The sequence below is a fragment of the Gouania willdenowi genome, chromosome 13 (genome assembly GCF_900634775.1).
Source record: "Gouania willdenowi chromosome 13, fGouWil2.1, whole genome shotgun sequence".
Classification (NCBI taxonomy): domain Eukaryota; kingdom Metazoa; phylum Chordata; class Actinopteri; order Blenniiformes; family Gobiesocidae; genus Gouania; species Gouania willdenowi.
This window is the reverse complement of record NC_041056.1, coordinates 44,386,575-44,407,722: the sequence shown is the minus strand read 5'-3', so window position 1 is coordinate 44,407,722 and position 21,148 is coordinate 44,386,575. Positions and strand designations below refer to the sequence as shown.

Sequence of the window (21,148 nt, the reverse complement as noted above, 5' to 3'; positions counted from 1 at the left end):
GCTCCCATGCCAGCCTGCTGTGTCTCCACGTAGACCCATGCTGCCATCGAAACCGGACTGTCTCCAATCAGACACAGGACTTATGCGGCCGCTGCCCTCTCGGTCAGGGCCATGAATGTCCTCTCCCTCCTCACCGCCTACCAGGCTGAACTTTTTGAGAATTTCACTTTGTCCTAGGACCCAGCAATAATGGAGGAGATCTCCACAATGATGGATGTGTGCCTCCGTACCCAAGCCTGCTCTCTACAGACTATGGAGAAGGTCATGGGCTATATAGTGATCCAGGAACGTGCTTGCTGGCTCCACCTTGCAAAGCAGATGGATGCTGAAAGATGTAACGTCCTTGATGCTCCCATCATTACTGAGGGAATATTTGGCTCAGCCCTATCTTCCATGCAGCGGTGCTGCGAAGTGAAGAAAAGGGAGAATGAGGCTCTGCGCCTATGCCTCCCGAGGAAGCCTCCACTCATGTCTCTGCAGACAGTCGGAGCTTCCTTCCCAGGGTTTGCTGTTCAAGGCACCAATACCCTCTACCCCACCTTCTCAATCTCAGCGAGGCCCACTTGCCTGGCCCGGAAAGTCCCCGGCCCCAGCTGCCGTTGCACCGGTGCAGCAGTCCCAACTCATGCAGGCACGGAGAAAGAAAAAGACGGCCGGACCTCTGTCCTCTCTCGCGCTGAAGCTGACTGTTCCCTTCCACGAGCGTTTCACGCCCCGCTCTCCCTTCTGCCAAGGCTCGGCCCTCTGATGACCGGGAGAGACGGACAGGTTCCACAGGATGGGTGGCTGTTGCCCCCTCCTGCATGTCCACAACCACGCACCCCCACACACGTCAAAAACAGAATGATGTGCTCATCGCTCGCGCCTCTGGGCCAAAGGCCGGAGGCAACTCTAAATGTGAATGCGTTGTTTGCCACAATAACAGGGTGATGATGGGACCTGTTATCTCCACTCGAAGGGAGGCTTTGGCCCCCTTCCGGTCGGAGACGGTGCTCCTCCCGTGGTCACTCTGTCCCCCAGAAAAAGCAGTGCATGCTTGCTCTGGGGGGTATGGTGCTGTTCCGCCGACAGAGGGCTCCTCCACAGTGAGAGTAGTCCCTCTGGGGTCAGACGGCTGGCTGCTGACAGTAGGCTCCACCGCTCTGCTCTGTGCCTTATTCTGCGCGCCTGTCAGCGTAGCGGGTGAGGTCATTCAGAGAGTGTCTTCCTACACATGAAGTCCCCCGGCTTCCTGACGGATGGCGTGCCTTTGGGCGCTGTCACAGACAGGAAGGTGATCTCCACCGACGCCAGCCTGTCATGCTGGGGTGGGATTCATGGGGCCACTGGAATGCGGTCCTCCAGCGCTCTCACATAAATTATTTGGAACTGTGTTTCTCACACTGATCCACTTCCACCCGTCTCTTAGGGGACGTCATATCCTGGTGAGGACAAACAACACCAGGGCCGTGGCGTATATCAACCGGCAGGGCAGGTTACGCTCCTGTTTGTTGCTTTCGCTGGCACGCAGACTGATCCTCTGGAGTGTGGGGTGTCTCCTCTCGCTGAGAGTGACGCATATCCCGGGAACCGTGAATGGCGCGCCGATTTACGAGGAATGGATGTTGCACCTGAACGTGGTGCGACAGCTGTGGGCTCGTTACGGATGGGCCGAGGTGGACCTATTCACAGCGGAAGAAAACGCGGTGTGTGATGCTTTTCTCCCTGCGTAGCATCGTTGCTCCCCTCGGCGTAAACGCACTAGGGCATGCTTGGCTACGCATTGCTGCCGCTGCGCAGGGATCTGCTGTCGTAGGCAGGAGGCACGGTTTTTTGTTTAGGACTGGTCTCTCCAGGGAGGCCACATTATTTTTCAGTGCCCGGTGGGTGTGATTCTGTCATTCCGGCAGGGCCAGATTGACACGCGCAAAGCCTTTTCTACTGTGAAAGTGTATTTGGCGGCGACCGGGTGCGCACAGGCTCCTCCCCATGTGCAGATTGGTGGTTCCACCATGGGATCTGATGGTGGTTCTGGAGGGTCTTAAGGGACCCTCATTTGAACCGATTGGTGAGAAGGACCTGAAGTTCGCCTCCCTTAAAGCTGTTTTGTTGCTGACTCTGGCTTCAGCCAAAAGAGTCAGTGACATTCATGCGCTCTTGGTTCACCCGCCGTGCGCTCAGTTTCCCCAGGTGATGCGAGAATCATTCTGAGGCCCAACTCGGCCTTTGTGCCGAAGGTGGTGGGCTCATGTTCTCATATTGACCTGCTTGCCTTTTCTGCCTCACAGAGTGAGCAGCGGCCCTATTTGTTGTGTCCTTTTCGTGCGATCCACACTAACATGGACAGGACAAGGGGCCTCAGGAGGAGCGATCAGTTGTAAGTCTCTTGGGTCAACCCCCATAGGGGGAAGCCTGTTACTAAGCAACACCTGTCACACTGGGTGGTGGAGGCTATTGCTTGGCTTACTTGTGTCAGGGTCTGCAGTCGCCTACGGGTCTGCGTGCACACTTGACTCGGAGACTTGCCACATCCTGGGCCTTGTTCAGGGGAGTGTCTGTCCAGGACATCTGTGGGGTGTCGAGCTGGGCCTCGCCCCTCACGTTTGTCCGCTTTTACATGCTGGATGTTTCCACCCCGTGTGTGTCCTGATGTAAGCAGATTCCTTCCCCCTGGGCTGGTGACGCTTGGTAAAGAAATATTGTGAAATAGAATTATAGGTCACTTTCGTAACCCCAGTTCTATGAGTAATGTGAGTGAGATGTCTCACCAGACTGCCCTTCTTTCTCGAACAAGGAAAAGAGGCACCTGTTTGTCTCCTCCTTTATAGGAGGTGGGAGTTTCTCCCATCAAACTGATGCGCTTCACCGGCCAATAATCAGGATTGACCAAGTGAAATAGGTATTTTGAGAAATGTAGCAGAGGCGACATCCCATAGTGAGACATCTTACTCATATTACTCATAGAACCGGGGTTACGAAAGTAACCGATAGTTTTTAAAGTCATTTTGTGTGATTTTTGAGTAATTTTTGTGTATTTCTGTTTTTTGTTTTCGTACTGTGGATTTACAGAGTCATTTTTTGTGTTTTTTGTTTTTTGTCTACTTTTGTGTTCATTTTGTGCATTTTTGTTGTTTTGTGTTATTTGGCGTAATTTTGTGTATTACTGTTGTCATTTTGTAGTAGTTTTTGGAGTATTAGTGGAGTATTTTCTATGTTTTTCTTGTTTTTTACTTAGTTTCCTGCAATTGTTTGTATTTTTTAATGTATTATTGCTTTTTTTTTATGTATTTTTTGTCATGTTGTATGTTTACTTTGGTGGGCCACATGAAATCAGACCATGGGCCGTATGTGGCCCCCGGGCTGCCAGTTGTCTGTCGGATCTAGAACATGTAGTAGTGAACGTACATCAGTCAGTAATGGTTTATATATATTTATATTATATTCATAATGGATACAACACTTCCTTTACTGTGGCAGGGGAGCTAAGGAGTAAGTAAAGCACATGCTCAGGGAGAACATGCAACCTGCCTCTCCAGGCTCCAGTGTGTAATGGTTCTGGTTCTGGTTCTACAGGAGAAGGTGTCGGCTCTAGAGAATCAGGTCCAACAGCTGAGTCAGCAGGCGTCTCAGGAGTGTGAGAGAGTTTCCAAGGACAGGACACACACACTGCACATGCTACACAAGGTACACACACACACACACACACACACACTGTACATGCTACACAAGGTACACACACACACACACACACACACACACACTGCACATGCTACACAAGGTACACACACACACACACACACACTGCACATGCTACACAAGACACACACACACACACACACACACACACACTGTACATGCTACACAAGGTACACACACACACACTGCACATGCTACACAAGGTACACACACACACACACACACACACACTGCACATGCTACACAAGGTACACACACACACACACACACACTGCACATGCTACACAAGGTACACACACACACACACACACACTGTACATGCTACACACCAACACTTGGAAGGAGAGGATGCTGGTGTTGATTATTCACCGTTTCTCCGCCCCTGCCTGATTTTAATGCTAACGTTACTCTTTTTATTTCTAGAAAAGTGCTATTTTTAATCTTGTAAAATTGAAGCCTTGTGCTGTTGTAACTTTTTGTTACTGGATGTCTGACGGACTATGAAACTTACCTGAAGCCTGAAGCGTTGGACTACTCTCACAGTGACCGGACACAATGCTGAAATATTCCTTCTCACAACTGCTCAGTAAAAATCAGGCGTTCCCTCTGCCTTGTATCCCAGCCATAAAGCAGTTTGGGCTTGAATGCCAACCACGGTACATCCATCGAAGTCAATATTTGAATCGCATAAATCTTAATTCCATGACTGCAGATCTCCAGTATATCACCTGTGTGGCCCATACGACAGTAGATGAACTAGTGAAGCATTACAACACATCCTTGAGCAGTGTTCTTGACCTCCATGCCCCTGTTAGGACCTCGAGATGTCAGATTTGAGCGCTCTTCCCCCTGGTTCATGCAGGAGCTGCGCCAAATGAAAACAGCTGGCTGTGTCATGGATCGTCTTTCTAGAAAGTCTGGACTTACTGTCCACAAGCTGGCTTTTCGCGATCATCAAAAAGCCTATTTTACATTTCTGAAAGACGCACGTGCAAAATACTACTCAAACCACGTCCATGCACATTCTGGAAATTCTAGGCAGCTCTACAGAACTTTAAACCACCTCCTGAAATCTCAAACATCCTCCTTCAATGAAATTTCGATGGAGTGATGTCATCTCTTTATTGACTTTTTTTAGATCCAAAGTCAACAGCATCCATTCATCTCTGGCTGGTTCAAGCTCTTTGTCTCCTGTCTTCTCCTCTGCCTTGGTCAGCAGTGTCCCTGTCCTCCACTGCTTTGCAGAGGTTCAGCAAACCTATGTCGAACAAATTATTGCAAGAATGAAATCATCCTGTACACTGGACCATATCCCACCTGCGCTGCTCAAATCACTTGTACCTACAGTCATTCCAGCTTTTAGCCAGTGTGTAAACCTCTCAAATTTTCCATGGCCATGTTCCATCCTCTCTCAAGGCTGCTATCATACGCCCCAGTCTCAAGAAGCCCACTCTTGACCCAGAGGTGCTTGCTAATTACAGGCCTATCTCTAACCTCACCTTCTTGTCCAAGGTCTTGGAGAAGGTAGTTTCCAGCCAGCTCCAGAGCTATCTCAAGTACAACAACTTGTTTGAGAAGTTCCAGCCAGGCCTTTGCTCTGCCCACACACAGAGACAGCGTTGCTCAGGGTGACGAATAACCTGCTAATGGCAGCTGATGCGGAATCACCATCTCTGCTTTTCCTCCTCGACTTGACAGTGGATTTAAATAGAGTGGACCATACCATCCTCCTGGATCGTCTCCACACCACCATTGGACCGTCAGGTACGGCTTTACAGTGGTTCAAGTCCTACTGACAGAACCGAGTTTGTCCAAATGGGGACATGTAAGTCCAGGCCACACCCAGTCACGTGTGTGGTCCCACAGGGGTCAGTGCTCAGCCCCATACTATTGACAACATATATGCTCCGTCATCAGCAAAAATGGGATCTCCTACCACTGCTATGCTGATGACAAGCAACTCTATATCCAGATTGCCCCAAGTCCATCTGCAATGCTGACATGAGTCACGGAGACTTTTTTTTTTATTGGGGGTCCTGCCAAAGAGCTGCAAAGGCTCCAACATCTTCAGAATAGTGCAGCTAGAATACTTGTGCGAGCCAGGAAGTATGACCACATCACACCCATTCTGTTTTCACACCACTGGCTTCTTGTTTCTGCTAGGATTGAGTACAAAATCCTGCTACTCACTCACAAATGCATCACTGGTCATGCTCTATTATACTTGCAGGAACTCATATCACGGCAACCCTCCACCCGCCCCCTCAGGTCATCCAGTAGCCTCCACTTTCATGTTCCTACCGCCAAGCGCTGAACAACGGTGGACAGAGCCTTCTGCTCTGCTGCACCAAGCTTTGGAACATCCTCCCTGTGGAGCTGAGATCATTACGAAACCTTTTAATATCTTTTACAGCTAAATTAAAAACATTTCCTTTTTAAGAAGGATTTTAATTGTTAATGTTTTTAAACGTGTGTTTTCTTGTAGCACTCTGAGAGTCCCTGAATGAAGTGTGTTACAAATATATTATTATTACATGCACACACACACTGCACATGCAAGGTACACAACAACACACAAAATACACAATACAGAGTGAAACCAGCTTTGAGTGAGCAGATCTACTGTTTAATGATGTGTTTATAATATATACTGTAATCATTACATAGGTTCAGTTTGGGTTGATAATTCATAGAAAGTCTGTGTTTTGAGAATCACTAATCACTGATTTAAAGTGAAAACAACAAAAACAGCTCAAGGTGTTAGCAACAGGTCAGCTAGCATTAGCATAGCACATTCTCCATGTGTGTCTATAGAGTGTAGTGTGTAGTTTGCATGTTCTCTGTGTTCCTCCAGGAGAAAGAGAGACTCTCTGCACTAGAGAAGAGATTCCACAGCCTGACGGGGGGGCGGAGCTTCACCAAGCCCTCCACTGCAATGAGAGAGGTTAGAGAGGGGGAGCGGCTTATACTAGCTGAACGGGAAGTGACCCTTAGTTGTCTGTGTGGCTTCCTCTTCCTGTCACGTGCACTTAAACACTTCCACTGAGGTAACAGACTAATGGTCAACCCTTAAGCCCCGCCCCTAAGCCCCGCTCCTGGCCCTCATAACATACACAGATCAGACTCTACGTAAACGCTACGTATTCTTTAAAAGTCCAGATCACCTGGAGCACTACCACATAGTAGTTTACATTTAAATCCTACATTTCCCACAATTCTTAGCTCTTCTCTGTGATGTGTTTTAAGGGTTTTGCGGTCCCTCCTCTAAGCTCGTCTTCATCTCTGAGGAGGAGGAGCTAACAGCAACTTGTTTATTTTAGTGACTGAATATAAACTATGAACTGAACTAGTTTAAATCTGAACTTTGAAGGAGTTGATGTAGAGATTGACCTAAATGTGAGGCAGTACCTCTGTGTGCCTGTAGGGGCAGTGTTTAATGTCCAAACATCCCAGTGTGTGCAGCTTTTATCTGCATAAATAAAATGATCAGCTGTAAAGCATTGGCCCCCACAGAGAAAGAAATGTGATAAAGTGGGTCAGTGCAGCGTGGAGCTGAAACACAAATATAAAATATAGAAAGAAGAGCTGCAGGCGCTGGAGCTAAAAGTCTCTAATCTCTCTTCTCTTTGTTTCCTGCTGTGGCTCAGCTGGAGGCTCCGCCTCGGCACAGAAACATAGAGGTAGAGGGTTGGTACCACAGGCCGCTACTGCAGGTACGCTGTGTGTGCTGTGGTATCTGTTACTGTGTGTGTGTGTGTAATGTACATGTTAACGGTTCTATAAACAGAACAGTTCTCAGTCTATTAACGTTTGTATATAGATGTGTTCAACCCTCCTCTTGTCCTCTCATTCAGTGTTTATCAATAAAAAAATATGAGTTGACTTTTATTTTATGTGCTGAACACATATTGCACACATTGGTGTTTCTCTGGGGTCACTTTGACCCCCAGCTGTCTGTCTGTCTGTCTGTCTGTCTGTCTGTCTGTCTGTCTGTCTGTCGGTCGGTCTCAACCAATAGGGTTCATACACTTGTGCTCATTCATGTTGTCAGTAAATTTGAGAAGATTTGATGAAAACTATTCCAGATAAATTATTGTAATGTGAAAGTCTCTGGGCGGCGTGGTGGTCTAGCTGGGCCGTTGGGGGGGGGGGGGGGATGCTGACTGACTTTAGCAATAACTAAGACTCATCGCGCGGGCGGCATCAATAAAGGGTGACCTGGGGTGCTCTGGGGGGGCTCAGTCGGTGTGCCTGGGGGCCGGCAGGGCAACTCGTAGCATCGCCTTGGTGCCCTAGGTGGCTGGCAATGTGGTCGTCGTTCCTGGGCGGGCTGCTCCCAGTGCTGCCTTAGGGTTGGGGGTCGGTGGCGGGGCGCGCTGGGTGCTCGGCTCCTTGGGGCTTTCCTGGGTGTGTATATCGGGGGCGGTGGCTGCCTCTCGGCTTGGGATCTTAGGGGTGTCTGGGGGGCTGCTCGGCCGTGGGATGTGGCCTGGGGCTCCTTGGCCCCCCGCTCTTTCTGCTAGCCTGGCTGTATCTTCAGGTCCAGGGCAGCTCCGGGGTTTACAGTAGTGGTTCTTACACATACATATGTCTATGATACACTGACATGTCTTAGACTGTAGATAAAACTGGGCCTAACTTTAGACACGTTGATCCTAAATACCTGTTTTAGGTTTTACCACTCACTCCTTCCCTCTGACCACAGACACCACCATTATACCTAAGCTACACACTGGTCACCTGACTGGATTGATTACACAACACAATAAACACAATATACACAACTACAACTACACATCTCACTTTACAATAATCAACTCTTCCCACCCTTTACATTTTCCTACCTCGAGTCCCCCCCCCCCCCCCAGGTGTAACACTGCTCTCTCTTTTTATATTCTCCCTATAATGAAGTGTTTATTACCCTTCCTTAGGGAGGGCTGGTGATGGTCACAATTATACAATAAAATACATTCATTTATTTAATTGCAATAACAAAACATGTATCACTGTCTATAGATTACACTTCTTGTAGTGTTGACCTTTTTGTAATTTTGGAGCAGAGTCTGTTCAGTAGGGTCCTGTGGGAGGAGCCCTGGTAACACGCCCTGCCCATTTAGCGTACTGCCCTGATGACTTACGCAGCCCAGCTACGCCACGAACATAAGTATCTTTCCCACTGGAAATTCTACCAACGTGTTGTTCAGATCATAGAGGTTAGAACAAAACCACCATTTATTTACACTCTAATATTTAAACATATTCTATTTAAAAATGAAGAAAATCACACGTCTCAGATTTCCTCCACGACGTAACTGATATTCACAAAGAAAGCTACGCAGATCCACGGCTGTCAATCATCATCATATATGACGCTAAATCCAATTTTTCAACCTCAAATAACTGATTTAAAACAAAGTTCACAGAAAAATCATCACTTGAACACAATGTAGGGTGATAATAACTAATGATCACAGCAGAGTTTAGCGTTGGGAAAATATTATTTTAACTTTACAGTTTAACCCACATCCCATCTGTTATCATTTAGGAGGCGGGGCTTATGACCTATACTGCAGCCAGTCAGCAGGGGGAGCTCTAAAAATAAAAGCTTCACTTTACAAGGGAGATTGTTCTGGTTATGGTTTTTACAGTCTGTGGTGTGAACGTGACTTTAGTGCAGGAAGTGCATCATGTTCTGTGTGTGTGTGTGTGTGTGTGTGTGTGTGTGTGTGTGTGTGTGTGTGTGCGCGTGCGTGCGTGTGTGTGTGCGTGTAGGTGCTTCGTTCCACAGTGGACAGTGATGTAGGGATGGTCCATCCTAAATCATCTCTACAACATGGATCAGCCACGCTGGGACGCAGCACACGCTCACAGGTACTGTGTGTGTGTGTGTTTGTGTACCTGTAAATGTCAGCATAAAGGAGTCACAGGTTCACCTTCACACACACCTTAATCCTCATTTACTAACCGTTCAAATCTGAGTGTACGACGTGTGTTCCACTATGTTCACTCAACAGCTTCAGTATTTATCAATAGTGACGTGATCGTACGATATGATCAGATCTAACATCTGGTCTGATCTGGTGTAAATAATCTGAGTGGATTAGTGGAGCAGCGGCAACATGTGACTGAGTCTGAAAATAATGATTAAACTAACCTCAGCAGTTATTGAAGTATAAACAGACATACATTCAGAACAGATAGAAACACATTATTGCAACTAGTTAAACTAAATATAATAAAATAAAAATGTTATTACTTTTTAGTTTTCCTTCCACTGAATAACCCTTAATAAACTCTGATACTGAGTTAACAGGAGTTCATTCATGCTTTAAAATGGAAGTAGTTCCATAAACTTTTACTAATGTGCTGCAGTATTTAATCAGTGATGTGATGAATTATAGGTGAAATAAACAGACAGGGGACAAAATTTAGTCCTTTTTAAGGAATCTCTTAATTCATTTTGTTGTGATATTGTCTAAAGCGTGTGGACTGATGCTGATATAAACGTTATATTTTCGTGTGTCCAGGATCTCTGTTGTGTAGTTGTTCTCGGTGCACACAGGGGGGCAGACTTCACCTGATGAGTAGCTGATCCTTCAGAGCGTTTACATTTAAGTTCAGTTTTCACACGTTCATAAAGATCATCTTTGTTTTGTTCCTCCTCAGATGTGAAGATGATGATTTTCATCTTGGAGACATTTCAGTTCTTGTTTGAGCTCAGTGGGCGGGGCCGCTGAAACAGGAAGGCGTAACATGTTAATGATGAATTATTACTTTATCACCACCTGATCATTGGTGTGCTGTGATTGGTTGGATACCAATGTTTATAAATCACACGTTGTTCCCGTCCAATGACACAATGTGAGTTCACATTTACACACGTTTACACACACGGTTGATAAATGAGGGCGTGTGTGTGAGAATGTAGCTCTGAAAGAGGAGGAGGGGCTTTAATGATTTAATTAATAATTAATCAGGTTAGGATTCCAGAGAAGCTACACATTAAATGAAGTAGAAATATCATTGTTAGATTTGTGGTGTGCACCTGGAGAAGGTTCTCTCAACCAGAATGTAGTGGGTGTGTCTGTCTCTCAGCCTCCACAGATTAGATGATGTATTTTTAGTCTATTCAGTGTTAAATGTCTACATGTTGTTTTCAGACCAATGACTGGTTAGTGTGTTGATGGTATAGATCACATACTCGGTGTGATTAACCCTTTCTTTCTGCTTCTCTCATGTGTTTCTATGGCTGCGTTCACACTGCAGGAAAATGTGGCCCAAATCTGATTTTTTTGAGGGTGAAGTGACAATATCTGATTTTTAAAAGCAGATTTACACTACTTTCATATGTGGTCCGATACATATCGGATCTTCTTCAATGCAACCTCAGTGTGAACGGTCATTATTAACAGCTGTAGCAGTGAGCGCAGCATGGCTGTCCTCTGACCACCATGGACCAGAGAGGGACAGGCTTTAAGCATCTACTGTTAAATCAATCTTTTTTATGCACAAGAACATGGATTATCCTTATAATCGATACATGGATAGATACATAGATACATGGATTGTGTAAATAGATCCACTGTCTCAAACACACACCGCACCTGTGTGTGTTTGATGTGTGCTGATCTGATGTTGATATTAACAGTTTATTAACTCATTCAGTGCCAGTCGTTTTTGAGCATTTTGACTGATTTTAAAGAACCACAGAATATTTTCTACTCTGACTATCTGAAATCTGACACCAGATTCTGAAAGATTGAAGCCTCTACTTTGAGTGTGCTGCTGGGAACGTCAACTCTGTACGTAGCACCATTTTCTGTCTCATAAACTCCTTTCCTCTCTCCCTCTGAGCTCTGCTGAGCATGGATAATCTCTCATCCAAAGGTGCTGCTACTGCCTACATGTCACCTATTATTTTGCTATCTGGCTCACAGGCTGGGGGTATTTTGTACCCCCCTCCACACACACCCCTCCGTCCCCCTCCCCCCGACACGCAGGGATGACTCGTTTAGCCCGATTAGTTGATGGTTTTATCTCACGATCACATTATCAATAATCCACTCAGGTCCACATGTTCTGTGTTAGTATGTGGAGCTGTGAACTGCTGAATACGTCACAATATCACTCTGTAGCGCCATAATCTCACTTCTTTTCCTCCTTTGCTGGGTAGCATCAGTGGCTAATCTCTCATCTAAAGATGCACTGCTGCAATCTTCAGGACACAGTTGGTCACTACAACACTCCACAGCTTAGATATTGATGAGGGACCTCCGCCAGGGTGTTTTCTAGTAATCCCCATGAAAAAACGCAAATGACGAGTGTCTCGTCAATGGCACTGAGTGAGTTCATAAAAGCAGGTTTACCACTAAAACTAACGTAAATATGTCATTTGTATGCTTTCAGTTCAGGCTCTGATATAAATATATAATGTCTGTCAGACCTGTAGGTTTCACTTTTACTTTGTTGGGTTCTGGTCAAAGCTTGAATAAGGTTCATATCATAAATGGTCTGTGTTTAAAAGTAAAACTAAGACTAAATATTTGTCTTTCTTTTTGTTTCTCCTCGTCCTCCTCCACCTGATCATTCATTCTCCGGCTCTGCTGCACAAAAACTTTGAGACAAACTCTGACAATGCGCACGTGGGTCGGATTGGAGCCACAAAGCGTTCACACTGGAGTCTGATACATTTTAAATAGTCATGTGAACGGATGAACAAAAAAATGGGTTTGAGCAGAAAAGGGAAATACCGCATTAAAGCTAGCAGTGTGAACGTAACCTAAGTGATGTTGATGGTTGCGTGTGCTCTACAGAGCCCCCTGCTGGCCTTCAGCAGCACTAACAGTCTACCCAGGAACCTGGCCGCTACGCTGCAGCACATAGAGAACAAACGGCAGATCGCCCTGCAGCAGAAAGGTAGGTGTGTGTGTGTGCACGTGTGTGCGTGTGTGTGTGTCAGTCTGAATCAACAGTTGTAACAACAGTAGAACCTCTTTGATCTGCTGAAGAAGATCGGATATACAGTATATATGTAGATGGTAGTGGTGGTCTAGTAGTTAAGGGAGTGGGCTTGTAATCAGAGGGTCACTGGTTCAAATCTCACGTGGGCCATCACTGTGGGATGTTGAGCATGTCCCTTAATGGCTGCCCACTGCTCCTCAGGAATGGGTCAATACACATTTTGTATATGTGTAAACATATATGACAGTAAAGACAAGCCCCTGATTATTGTAATGTGTGTATATATATATATATATATATATATATGTAATGTGTGTGTAGATATACTGTATATATATTACCTTCCCCTTGCATGTAAGGACTGTTATATCCAACTATATGCTGATGACACTCTGCTTTATTCTTTTAAATCCAATATCACTGACATCCAGCACTCAATTCAGCTTGACTTCATTTCAGTTCAGGTTAGGGTTAGAATCTAACAAACTGTTACTAAACAAATCAAAATCAAATTTAATGTTTCAGAAGTGAGTCCGTCCTGTTTCTGATAATGTGATCAAAAGGATTTTCTGATATGTCACCAGTCCCAGTTGTTGATCAGATATTTTTTATTGTATTTATTTATTCAGTTCATTTCTGACATGGTTGCATTAACAGAAATTCATTTGACATTCAGAGCAAAATCACATCATTGTTTTTTTTTTTTTTTTTTTTTTTTTTGTCCTCTTGAATGCCGGAAAGGGCGACGGAAAAAAGCATTATGCTTATCCAGATCCGTCCCCATATCTCAGCTTATAGCTTGACTCTTCACTCTCTTTTAAAACTCATATACATATACAATTTTATATCGATTAAAACTACTTTTACAATCTGTTAACTACTGTTTGTGTACGTATATATATGTGTACACATCATATACAGTATATGCACATTAAACAACACACATATATACATACATACAGTATGTGTGCATATATATGTGTAATGTGTATATACAGTATATAATGTGTACATGTATGTATTGTGTATATATGTATATAAATATGTGTGTGTTTAATGTGTATATATATATATGTATGTAATGTGTTTATATATATGAGTGCTTAATGTTTATATAACATGTATATATACACATATATATATATATATACAGTATGTGTATATTGTAGCAGGCAGTGTTTAACAGGCCTCAGTACACAGAGCTGTAATATTTGAACACCAGTGAAGAAGATTAAGTAATGCTATGGGGATAGCTGTAGCTGCTAACCAATCACATTCAGAGGTCAATGTGATGTAAAGGGGTGGAGCTCTGTGTGGTTTGTTTAGCTGTGAACGTGTCAGTGACTGTGGCTCCTCCCCCTTCGTCCCCATAGGTCAGCAGGTGATTGAGGAGCAGAGGCGTCGTCTCTCTGAGCTCAAACAGCGAGCAGCAGCAGAGGCTCAGTGTCAGTGGGAGGAGCTACACAGCTCCCCCTGCTTAGCTCCTCCCCCGCTGGTTCACCACTCCATCCTCCACCATCAGCCTCCATCAGCTGGAGATCAGCCCTACGACACCCTGAGTCTGGACAGCTCTGATAGTATGGATACTAGTATGGATACTAATGGTTCTACTGGTTCTCCTGATTACATCAGCAGGTACGCACACACACACACACACACACACACTGACACTAGAGCTGGGAGATATATCAAGATGTTTAAGTCAAAGTGTGTTTGTAAACAACACATGAACACATTCCATCATCACAATCTACCTATAAAAGCAAGAAAGGTCTGTGTGTGAGTGCGCGTGCATGTGTGTGTGTGTGCGTGCGTGAGTAACAAATATCTGTTCGACCTGAAACTTAAACGGCTTCCACATACCCCGAGTGTGTGCATCAGTTATTTCGGAGTAGTTTGGTCATTTTGAAACATTTATTTTAATTTAATTTTGCCTGGGCGGCACATTGAAGTTTGCTCAGAAGTGAAACCTATTCAGCTTTTGACCTCAGTGTGAGGGGGCGCTAGAGAACCATCTAGCTAGAGTCAGGTGTGCGGCCAAAGCCAATTGCTGAAGACCTGGAGTAGCACCAGACCTGCTCGCAGACAAACGAATGAGAGAGAGAAAGATAGTTTAAGACTCTTTCACATGTTTTGAGCTCCTGTGGACTTCTTTTTTTACTGTTCCTTATTTGGTGGTGACGTTTCAAAACGTTTATTTTCCTGTTTGTTTGACCGTACGCTATTTAGACCGGACGGAACCCGGAAGTTATGACGGGACCCGTACGTTATTGGCGGGCAATGGCCTGTGTTGAAAGCGGAAAATACAAATTTCAAAACTAAATATTTATACAAAAAATACACAAAATGACAACAGAAATGCACAAAACTACACCAAAAAGATACAAAAATACACAAAATGACTCAAAAAATCATACATTATAGAAAAATACACCAAACAAAAAAATATGAAAATGAGTAAAAGAACAAAAACATTTATCATATTTATGTCTCATATAATTAAACCAGATAAATCACACACACTATTTTAACCCACAAATAAACCCTTTATAACACTAGAGTACAGAGTATGTACACCTCTATGTACATCCAACCTTCAAACACATACTCATTTGGACATAATTGACTACTTTACTTAAGCCCCTCCCACTATATGAATACATACTTCCAACTGACACTGTACTAGTCTAATAATAAACATAAAAACAATCAACTCTGATAGTTTGATCAATGAGTGAATCTGTTTTAAATGAAGGGACTCTAACAGTTTACACGCACTGTAACACACACTGTAACACACACTGTTACACACACTGTAGCACACACACTGTAACACACACTGTTACACACACTGTAGCGCACACACGCACTGGAACACGCACTGTAACACGCACTGTAACACACATTGTAACACACACTAACACACTGTAACAAACATTGTAACACACACTGTAACACGCTGTAACACACACTGTAACACACACTGTAACATGCACTGTAACACACGCTGTAACACACTATAACACGCACACTGTAACACACACTATAACACGCTGTAACACATACTGTAACACACGCTGTAACACACGCTGTAACACACTCTAACACATACTGTAACACACGCTGTAACATGCTGTAACACTGTAACACGCACACTGTAACACACACTATAACACGCACAGTGTAACACAAGCTATAACACGCTGTAACACACGCTAACACACACTAACACGCTACAACACACACTATAGCACACTGTAACACACTATAACACACACTAACACACACTGTAACACATTGTAACGCACACTATAACACGCTTACTGTAACACACACTATAGCACGCTGTAACACACTGTAACACACACTATAACACACACTATAACACGCTGTAACACACTGTAACACACACTATAACACGCACACTGTATCCCACACTATAACACACGCTGTAACATACACTATAACGCGTTGTAACACACGCTGTAACACACTAACACGCTACAACACACACTATAGCACGCTGTAACACTAACACACACTAACACACACTGTAACACGCTGTAACACACACTATAACACGCTGTAACACATACTGTAACACACACTATAACACACACTAACACACACTGTAATACACACTATAGCACGCTGTAACACACACTATAACACGCTGTAACACACTGTAACACGCACTATAACACGCTGTAACACACTGTAACACTGTAACACACACTAACACGCTGTAACACATACTGTAACACACACTATAACACACACTAACACACACTGTAATACACACTATAGCACGCTGTAACACACACTATAACACGCTGTAACACACACTGTAATACACACTATAGCACGCTGTAACACATACTGTAACACACACTATAATACACACTGTATCACACTGTAATACACACTATAACACACGCTGTAACACATACTGTAACACACACTATAATACACACTGTAATACACACTATAACACACGCTGTAACATACACTATAACGCGCTGTAACACACGCTGTAACACACTAACACACTACAACACACACTAACACTGTAACACACTAACACGCACTGTAACACACACACACACTGTTACACAGTAACACACACACTAACACACATTATAATACACATTGTAACACGCGCACTAACACACACTGTAACACACTGTAACACACACTGTAACACGCTGTAACACACACTATAACACGCATACTGTAACACACACTATAACACGCACACTGTAACACACTATCACACGCACACTGGAACACACTGGAACACATACTGTAACACACACTATAACACACTGTAACACACACTATAACACACACTTTAACATCACTGTAACACACACTGTAACACACACTGTAACGCGCTGTAACACACACTGTAACACACTAACACACTACAACACGCACTTTAACATCACTGTAACACACACTGTAACACACTAACACGCACTTTAACACACACTGTAGCACGCACTGTAACACCCTAACACGCACTGTAACACACACACACACATTGTTACACAGTAACTAACACACTAACACACATTATAACACACATTATAATACACATTGTAACACAGTAACACGCGCACTAACATGCACAGTAACACACGCACTAACACACTAGCACATACTGTAACACACACTATAACACGCTGTAACACATTGTAACACACACTATAACACACGCTGTAACACACTACCACACTACAACACACATTATAACACGCTGTAACACATTGTAACACACACTATAACACACGCTGTAACACACTACCACACTACAACACACATTATAACACGCTGTAACACACACTATAACACACTAACACATACTGTAACACACACTATAACACACATTATAACACGCTGTAACACACACTATAACACACATTGTAACACACACTGGAACACACACTATAACAAGCTGTAACACATACTGTAACACACACTGTAACACACCCTATAACACACATTGTAACACACATTGTAACACACACTGTAACACACACTAACACACACACTGTAACACACACTAACACACACTATAACACATACTGTAACACACACTGTAACACACACTAACACACACTATAACACATACTGTAACACACACTGTAACACACACTATAACACATACTGTAACACATACTGTAACACACACTATAACACATACTGTAACACACACTGTAACATACCCTATAACACACATTGTAACACACACTAACACACACTGTAACACACACTATAACACATACTGTAACACACACTGTAACACACACTAACACATACTGTAACACACACTGTAACACACACTATAACACACTATAACACATACTGTAACACATACTGTAACACACACTATAACACACTGTAACACATACTGTAACACACACTAACACACACTAACACATACTGTAACACACACTGTAACACACACTATAACACACTATAACACATACTGTAACACACACTGTAACACACACTAACACACACTAACACATACTGTAACACACACTGTAACACACACTATAACACACTATAACACACTATAACACATACTGTAACACACACTGTAACACACACTATAACACACTATAACACATACTGTAACACACACTATAACACACTATAACACATACTGTAACACACACTATAACACACTAACACATACTGTAACACACACTATAACACACTATAACACATACTGTAACACACACTGTAACACACACTATAACACGCTGTAAAACATTGTAACACACACTGATGCCCTGGGGATGGACGCTGGTACCTGAGTACCTGGTAACTCCAGTTCCATCCACCTGGTCCTACAGAGACATGGTGTCCTTATAGTGATGATGATGATGATGATTGTTCTCAGCGCTGCAGGGATGGAGGCTCTGAGGATAGAGGAGATGGAGAAGATGCTGAAGGAAGCTCAGCTGGAGAAAGCCCGACTTATGGAATCCAGGGTGAGTTGATGTCATCATCATACGTGTGAGTGTGTGTATGAGCTGAAACGTAACAGAACGCTGTCCTCCAGGAACGTGAGAGCCTGGCTCGCCGTCAGATGCTGGAGGAGGAGAGGAGGAGGAGGGAAGAGGCTGAGAGACGACTACAGGACGAGACGTTCCACAGAGAGCAGCTAGTGGAGAAGGAGGTCACTATGAGAGCCAAGAACTTCTCTCAGGTCAGTTTCAAGATTTACATACTAATCACACATAACTAGGGCTGCAACTTTATCACGTGCATCACAGTTGATTCATTACAGAATAATAAATTTTTTCTCCACTCCAAACATTGTTTAACCTTTCTAATTACACGAGTTCCTGGTTTACATAATACTGATGCACAGACCACAACACAACCAGAGGAGAAGTTTAATGAAAAACACTGGATGGAAAACTAAAGCCTAGTTAAGCTTGTAGAAGCTAGCACCTCAATTGTAACATGTAGCAGCTAGCACCTCAATGCTAACCATGTAACAGCTAGCACCTCAGTGCTAAACTTGTAGAAGCTAGCACCTCAATGATAACCATGTAACAGCTGGCACCTCAATGCTAACATGTAGCAGCTTGCACCTCAGTGTTAAACATGTAGCAGCTAGCACCTCAATGCTAACATTTAGCAGCTAGCACCTCAATGCTAACAATTTGCAGCTAGCACCTCAATGCTAACAATTTGCAGCTAGCACCTCAATGTTAACATGTAGCATCTAACATTTCAATGTTGACATGAAGCATCTAACATTTCAATGTTGACATGTAGCATCTAACACCTCAATGCTAACATGTAGCATCTAACACCTCGATGCTAACATGTACCATCTAACACTTCAATGCTAACATGTAGCATCTAACACTTCAATGCTAACATGTAGCATCTAACACCTCAATGCTAACATGTAGCATCTATCACCTCAATGTTAACATGTAGCATCTAACACCTCAATGCTAACATGTAGCATCTAACACCTCAATGCTAACATTTAGCAGCTAGCACCTCAACGCTAACAATTTGCAGCTAGCACCTCAATGCTAACAATTTGCAGCTAGCACCTCAATGCTAACAATTTGCAGCTAGCACCGCAATGCTAACATGTAGCATCTAACATTTCAATGTTGACATGTACTACTGATGCAAGATGGCGCCGCGGATGGCTGCTGTGGTGTGTTGGTGCGCACTTTTTTGTCTTGTTTTTGTTATAAAATCCGCAACTGGCTTCTCTTATTCAAGAGAAGAGCTCTTGAATGTCAGGGCAACAACCCCGAGAGATTTATTTCCCACTTTCATCGCTTCCTCTGTGGATTTACTGGACATTTTACTCAAAGATTCGCTCACCTTTGCTCACGCAGTGAAGCGCCGGAGGAGAGGAAAAAGAGCTGGTGCGCTGGTGCGCCTCCGCCAGCGCGGCCGGCGCACACCGTTACCGGGGATATTCCTCTCTAACGTGCGCTCACTGTGTAACAAAGTGGACGAACTCCAGCTGCTGTTGGGTAGAAACAGAGACTTCTCCTCATCTTCTGTTCTGTGCTTCACGGAAACATGGCTGTGTGGAGCGGTACCGGACTCTGCGCTGCAGCTGGCCGGCTTCCAACTTCACAGAGCGGACCGAGACGCGGAGCTCACCGGGAAGAAGAAAGGTGGAGGAATCTGCTTTTATGTGAACAGTAACTGGTGTAACGACGTGACAGTGATCCTCCAGCACTGCTCTCCTCACCTGGAATCCTTTATTATCAACAGCAAACCCTTCTATTCTCCCCGTGAGTTCACTTCATTCATCCTGGTTGGTGTGTACATCCCACCGTCAGCTGATGTGTGTGAGGCACAGTGCACACTCGCCGACCAGATCCTGTGCATGGAGCGGACCTACCTGGACTCTTTTATCATTGTGCTTGGTGACTTTAATAAAGGGGACCTCTCACACCAGCTCCCCAAATATAGACAATTAATTAAATGTCCGACCAGAGAGGAGAAGACACTGGATCACTGTTACACCACACTAAGCAGTGCTTATCACGCCGTTTCCCGTGCTGCACTGGGCCAATCGGACCATTTGATGGTCCACCTGATTCCTTCATACAGACAGAGGCTGAAGCTCTGTAAACCTGTGGTGAAGGAATCTAAACAGTGGACCAGTGAAGCAGTGGAGAAACTCCAGGAGTGTTTGGACTGGACTGACTGGGATGTTTTCAGGTCTGCGAACAGTTCTCTGGATGAGTTTACAGACGCTGTGACGTCCTACATCAGCTTCTGTGAGGACAGCTGCATTCCATCAAAGACCAGGGTGAGTTATAACAATGACAAACCCTGGTTCACAGCTAAGCTCAGAGGGCTGAGGGCAGACAAAGAGGACGCTTTCAGGAGTGGAGACAGAGCCAGGTACAGAGAGTCGAAGTACACGTTTGAAAAGGAGGTGAGAAAAGCCAAACGTTTGTACTCAGAGAAGCTACAATATCAGTTCTCTGCAAATGACTCGGCT

At 44.2% G+C, this 21,148-nt stretch overlaps 1 protein-coding gene across 1 annotated transcript in view; it reads left to right on the top strand.

Annotated features, from left to right (window-relative positions):
- phldb1b (pleckstrin homology-like domain, family B, member 1b) overlaps positions 1-21,148 on the top strand; it is an 87,574-nt gene that overhangs the window by 46,386 nt on the left and 20,040 nt on the right. Inside the window, exons 9-16 of the mRNA XM_028463833.1 lie at positions 3,553-3,663; positions 6,530-6,619; positions 7,323-7,388; positions 9,448-9,546; positions 12,489-12,591; positions 14,010-14,271; positions 18,548-18,638; positions 18,710-18,856. Coding sequence (XP_028319634.1) covers positions 3,553-3,663; positions 6,530-6,619; positions 7,323-7,388; positions 9,448-9,546; positions 12,489-12,591; positions 14,010-14,271; positions 18,548-18,638; positions 18,710-18,856 — 969 coding nt within the window. The remainder of the gene's footprint in view (positions 1-3,552; positions 3,664-6,529; positions 6,620-7,322; positions 7,389-9,447; positions 9,547-12,488; positions 12,592-14,009; positions 14,272-18,547; positions 18,639-18,709; positions 18,857-21,148) is intronic.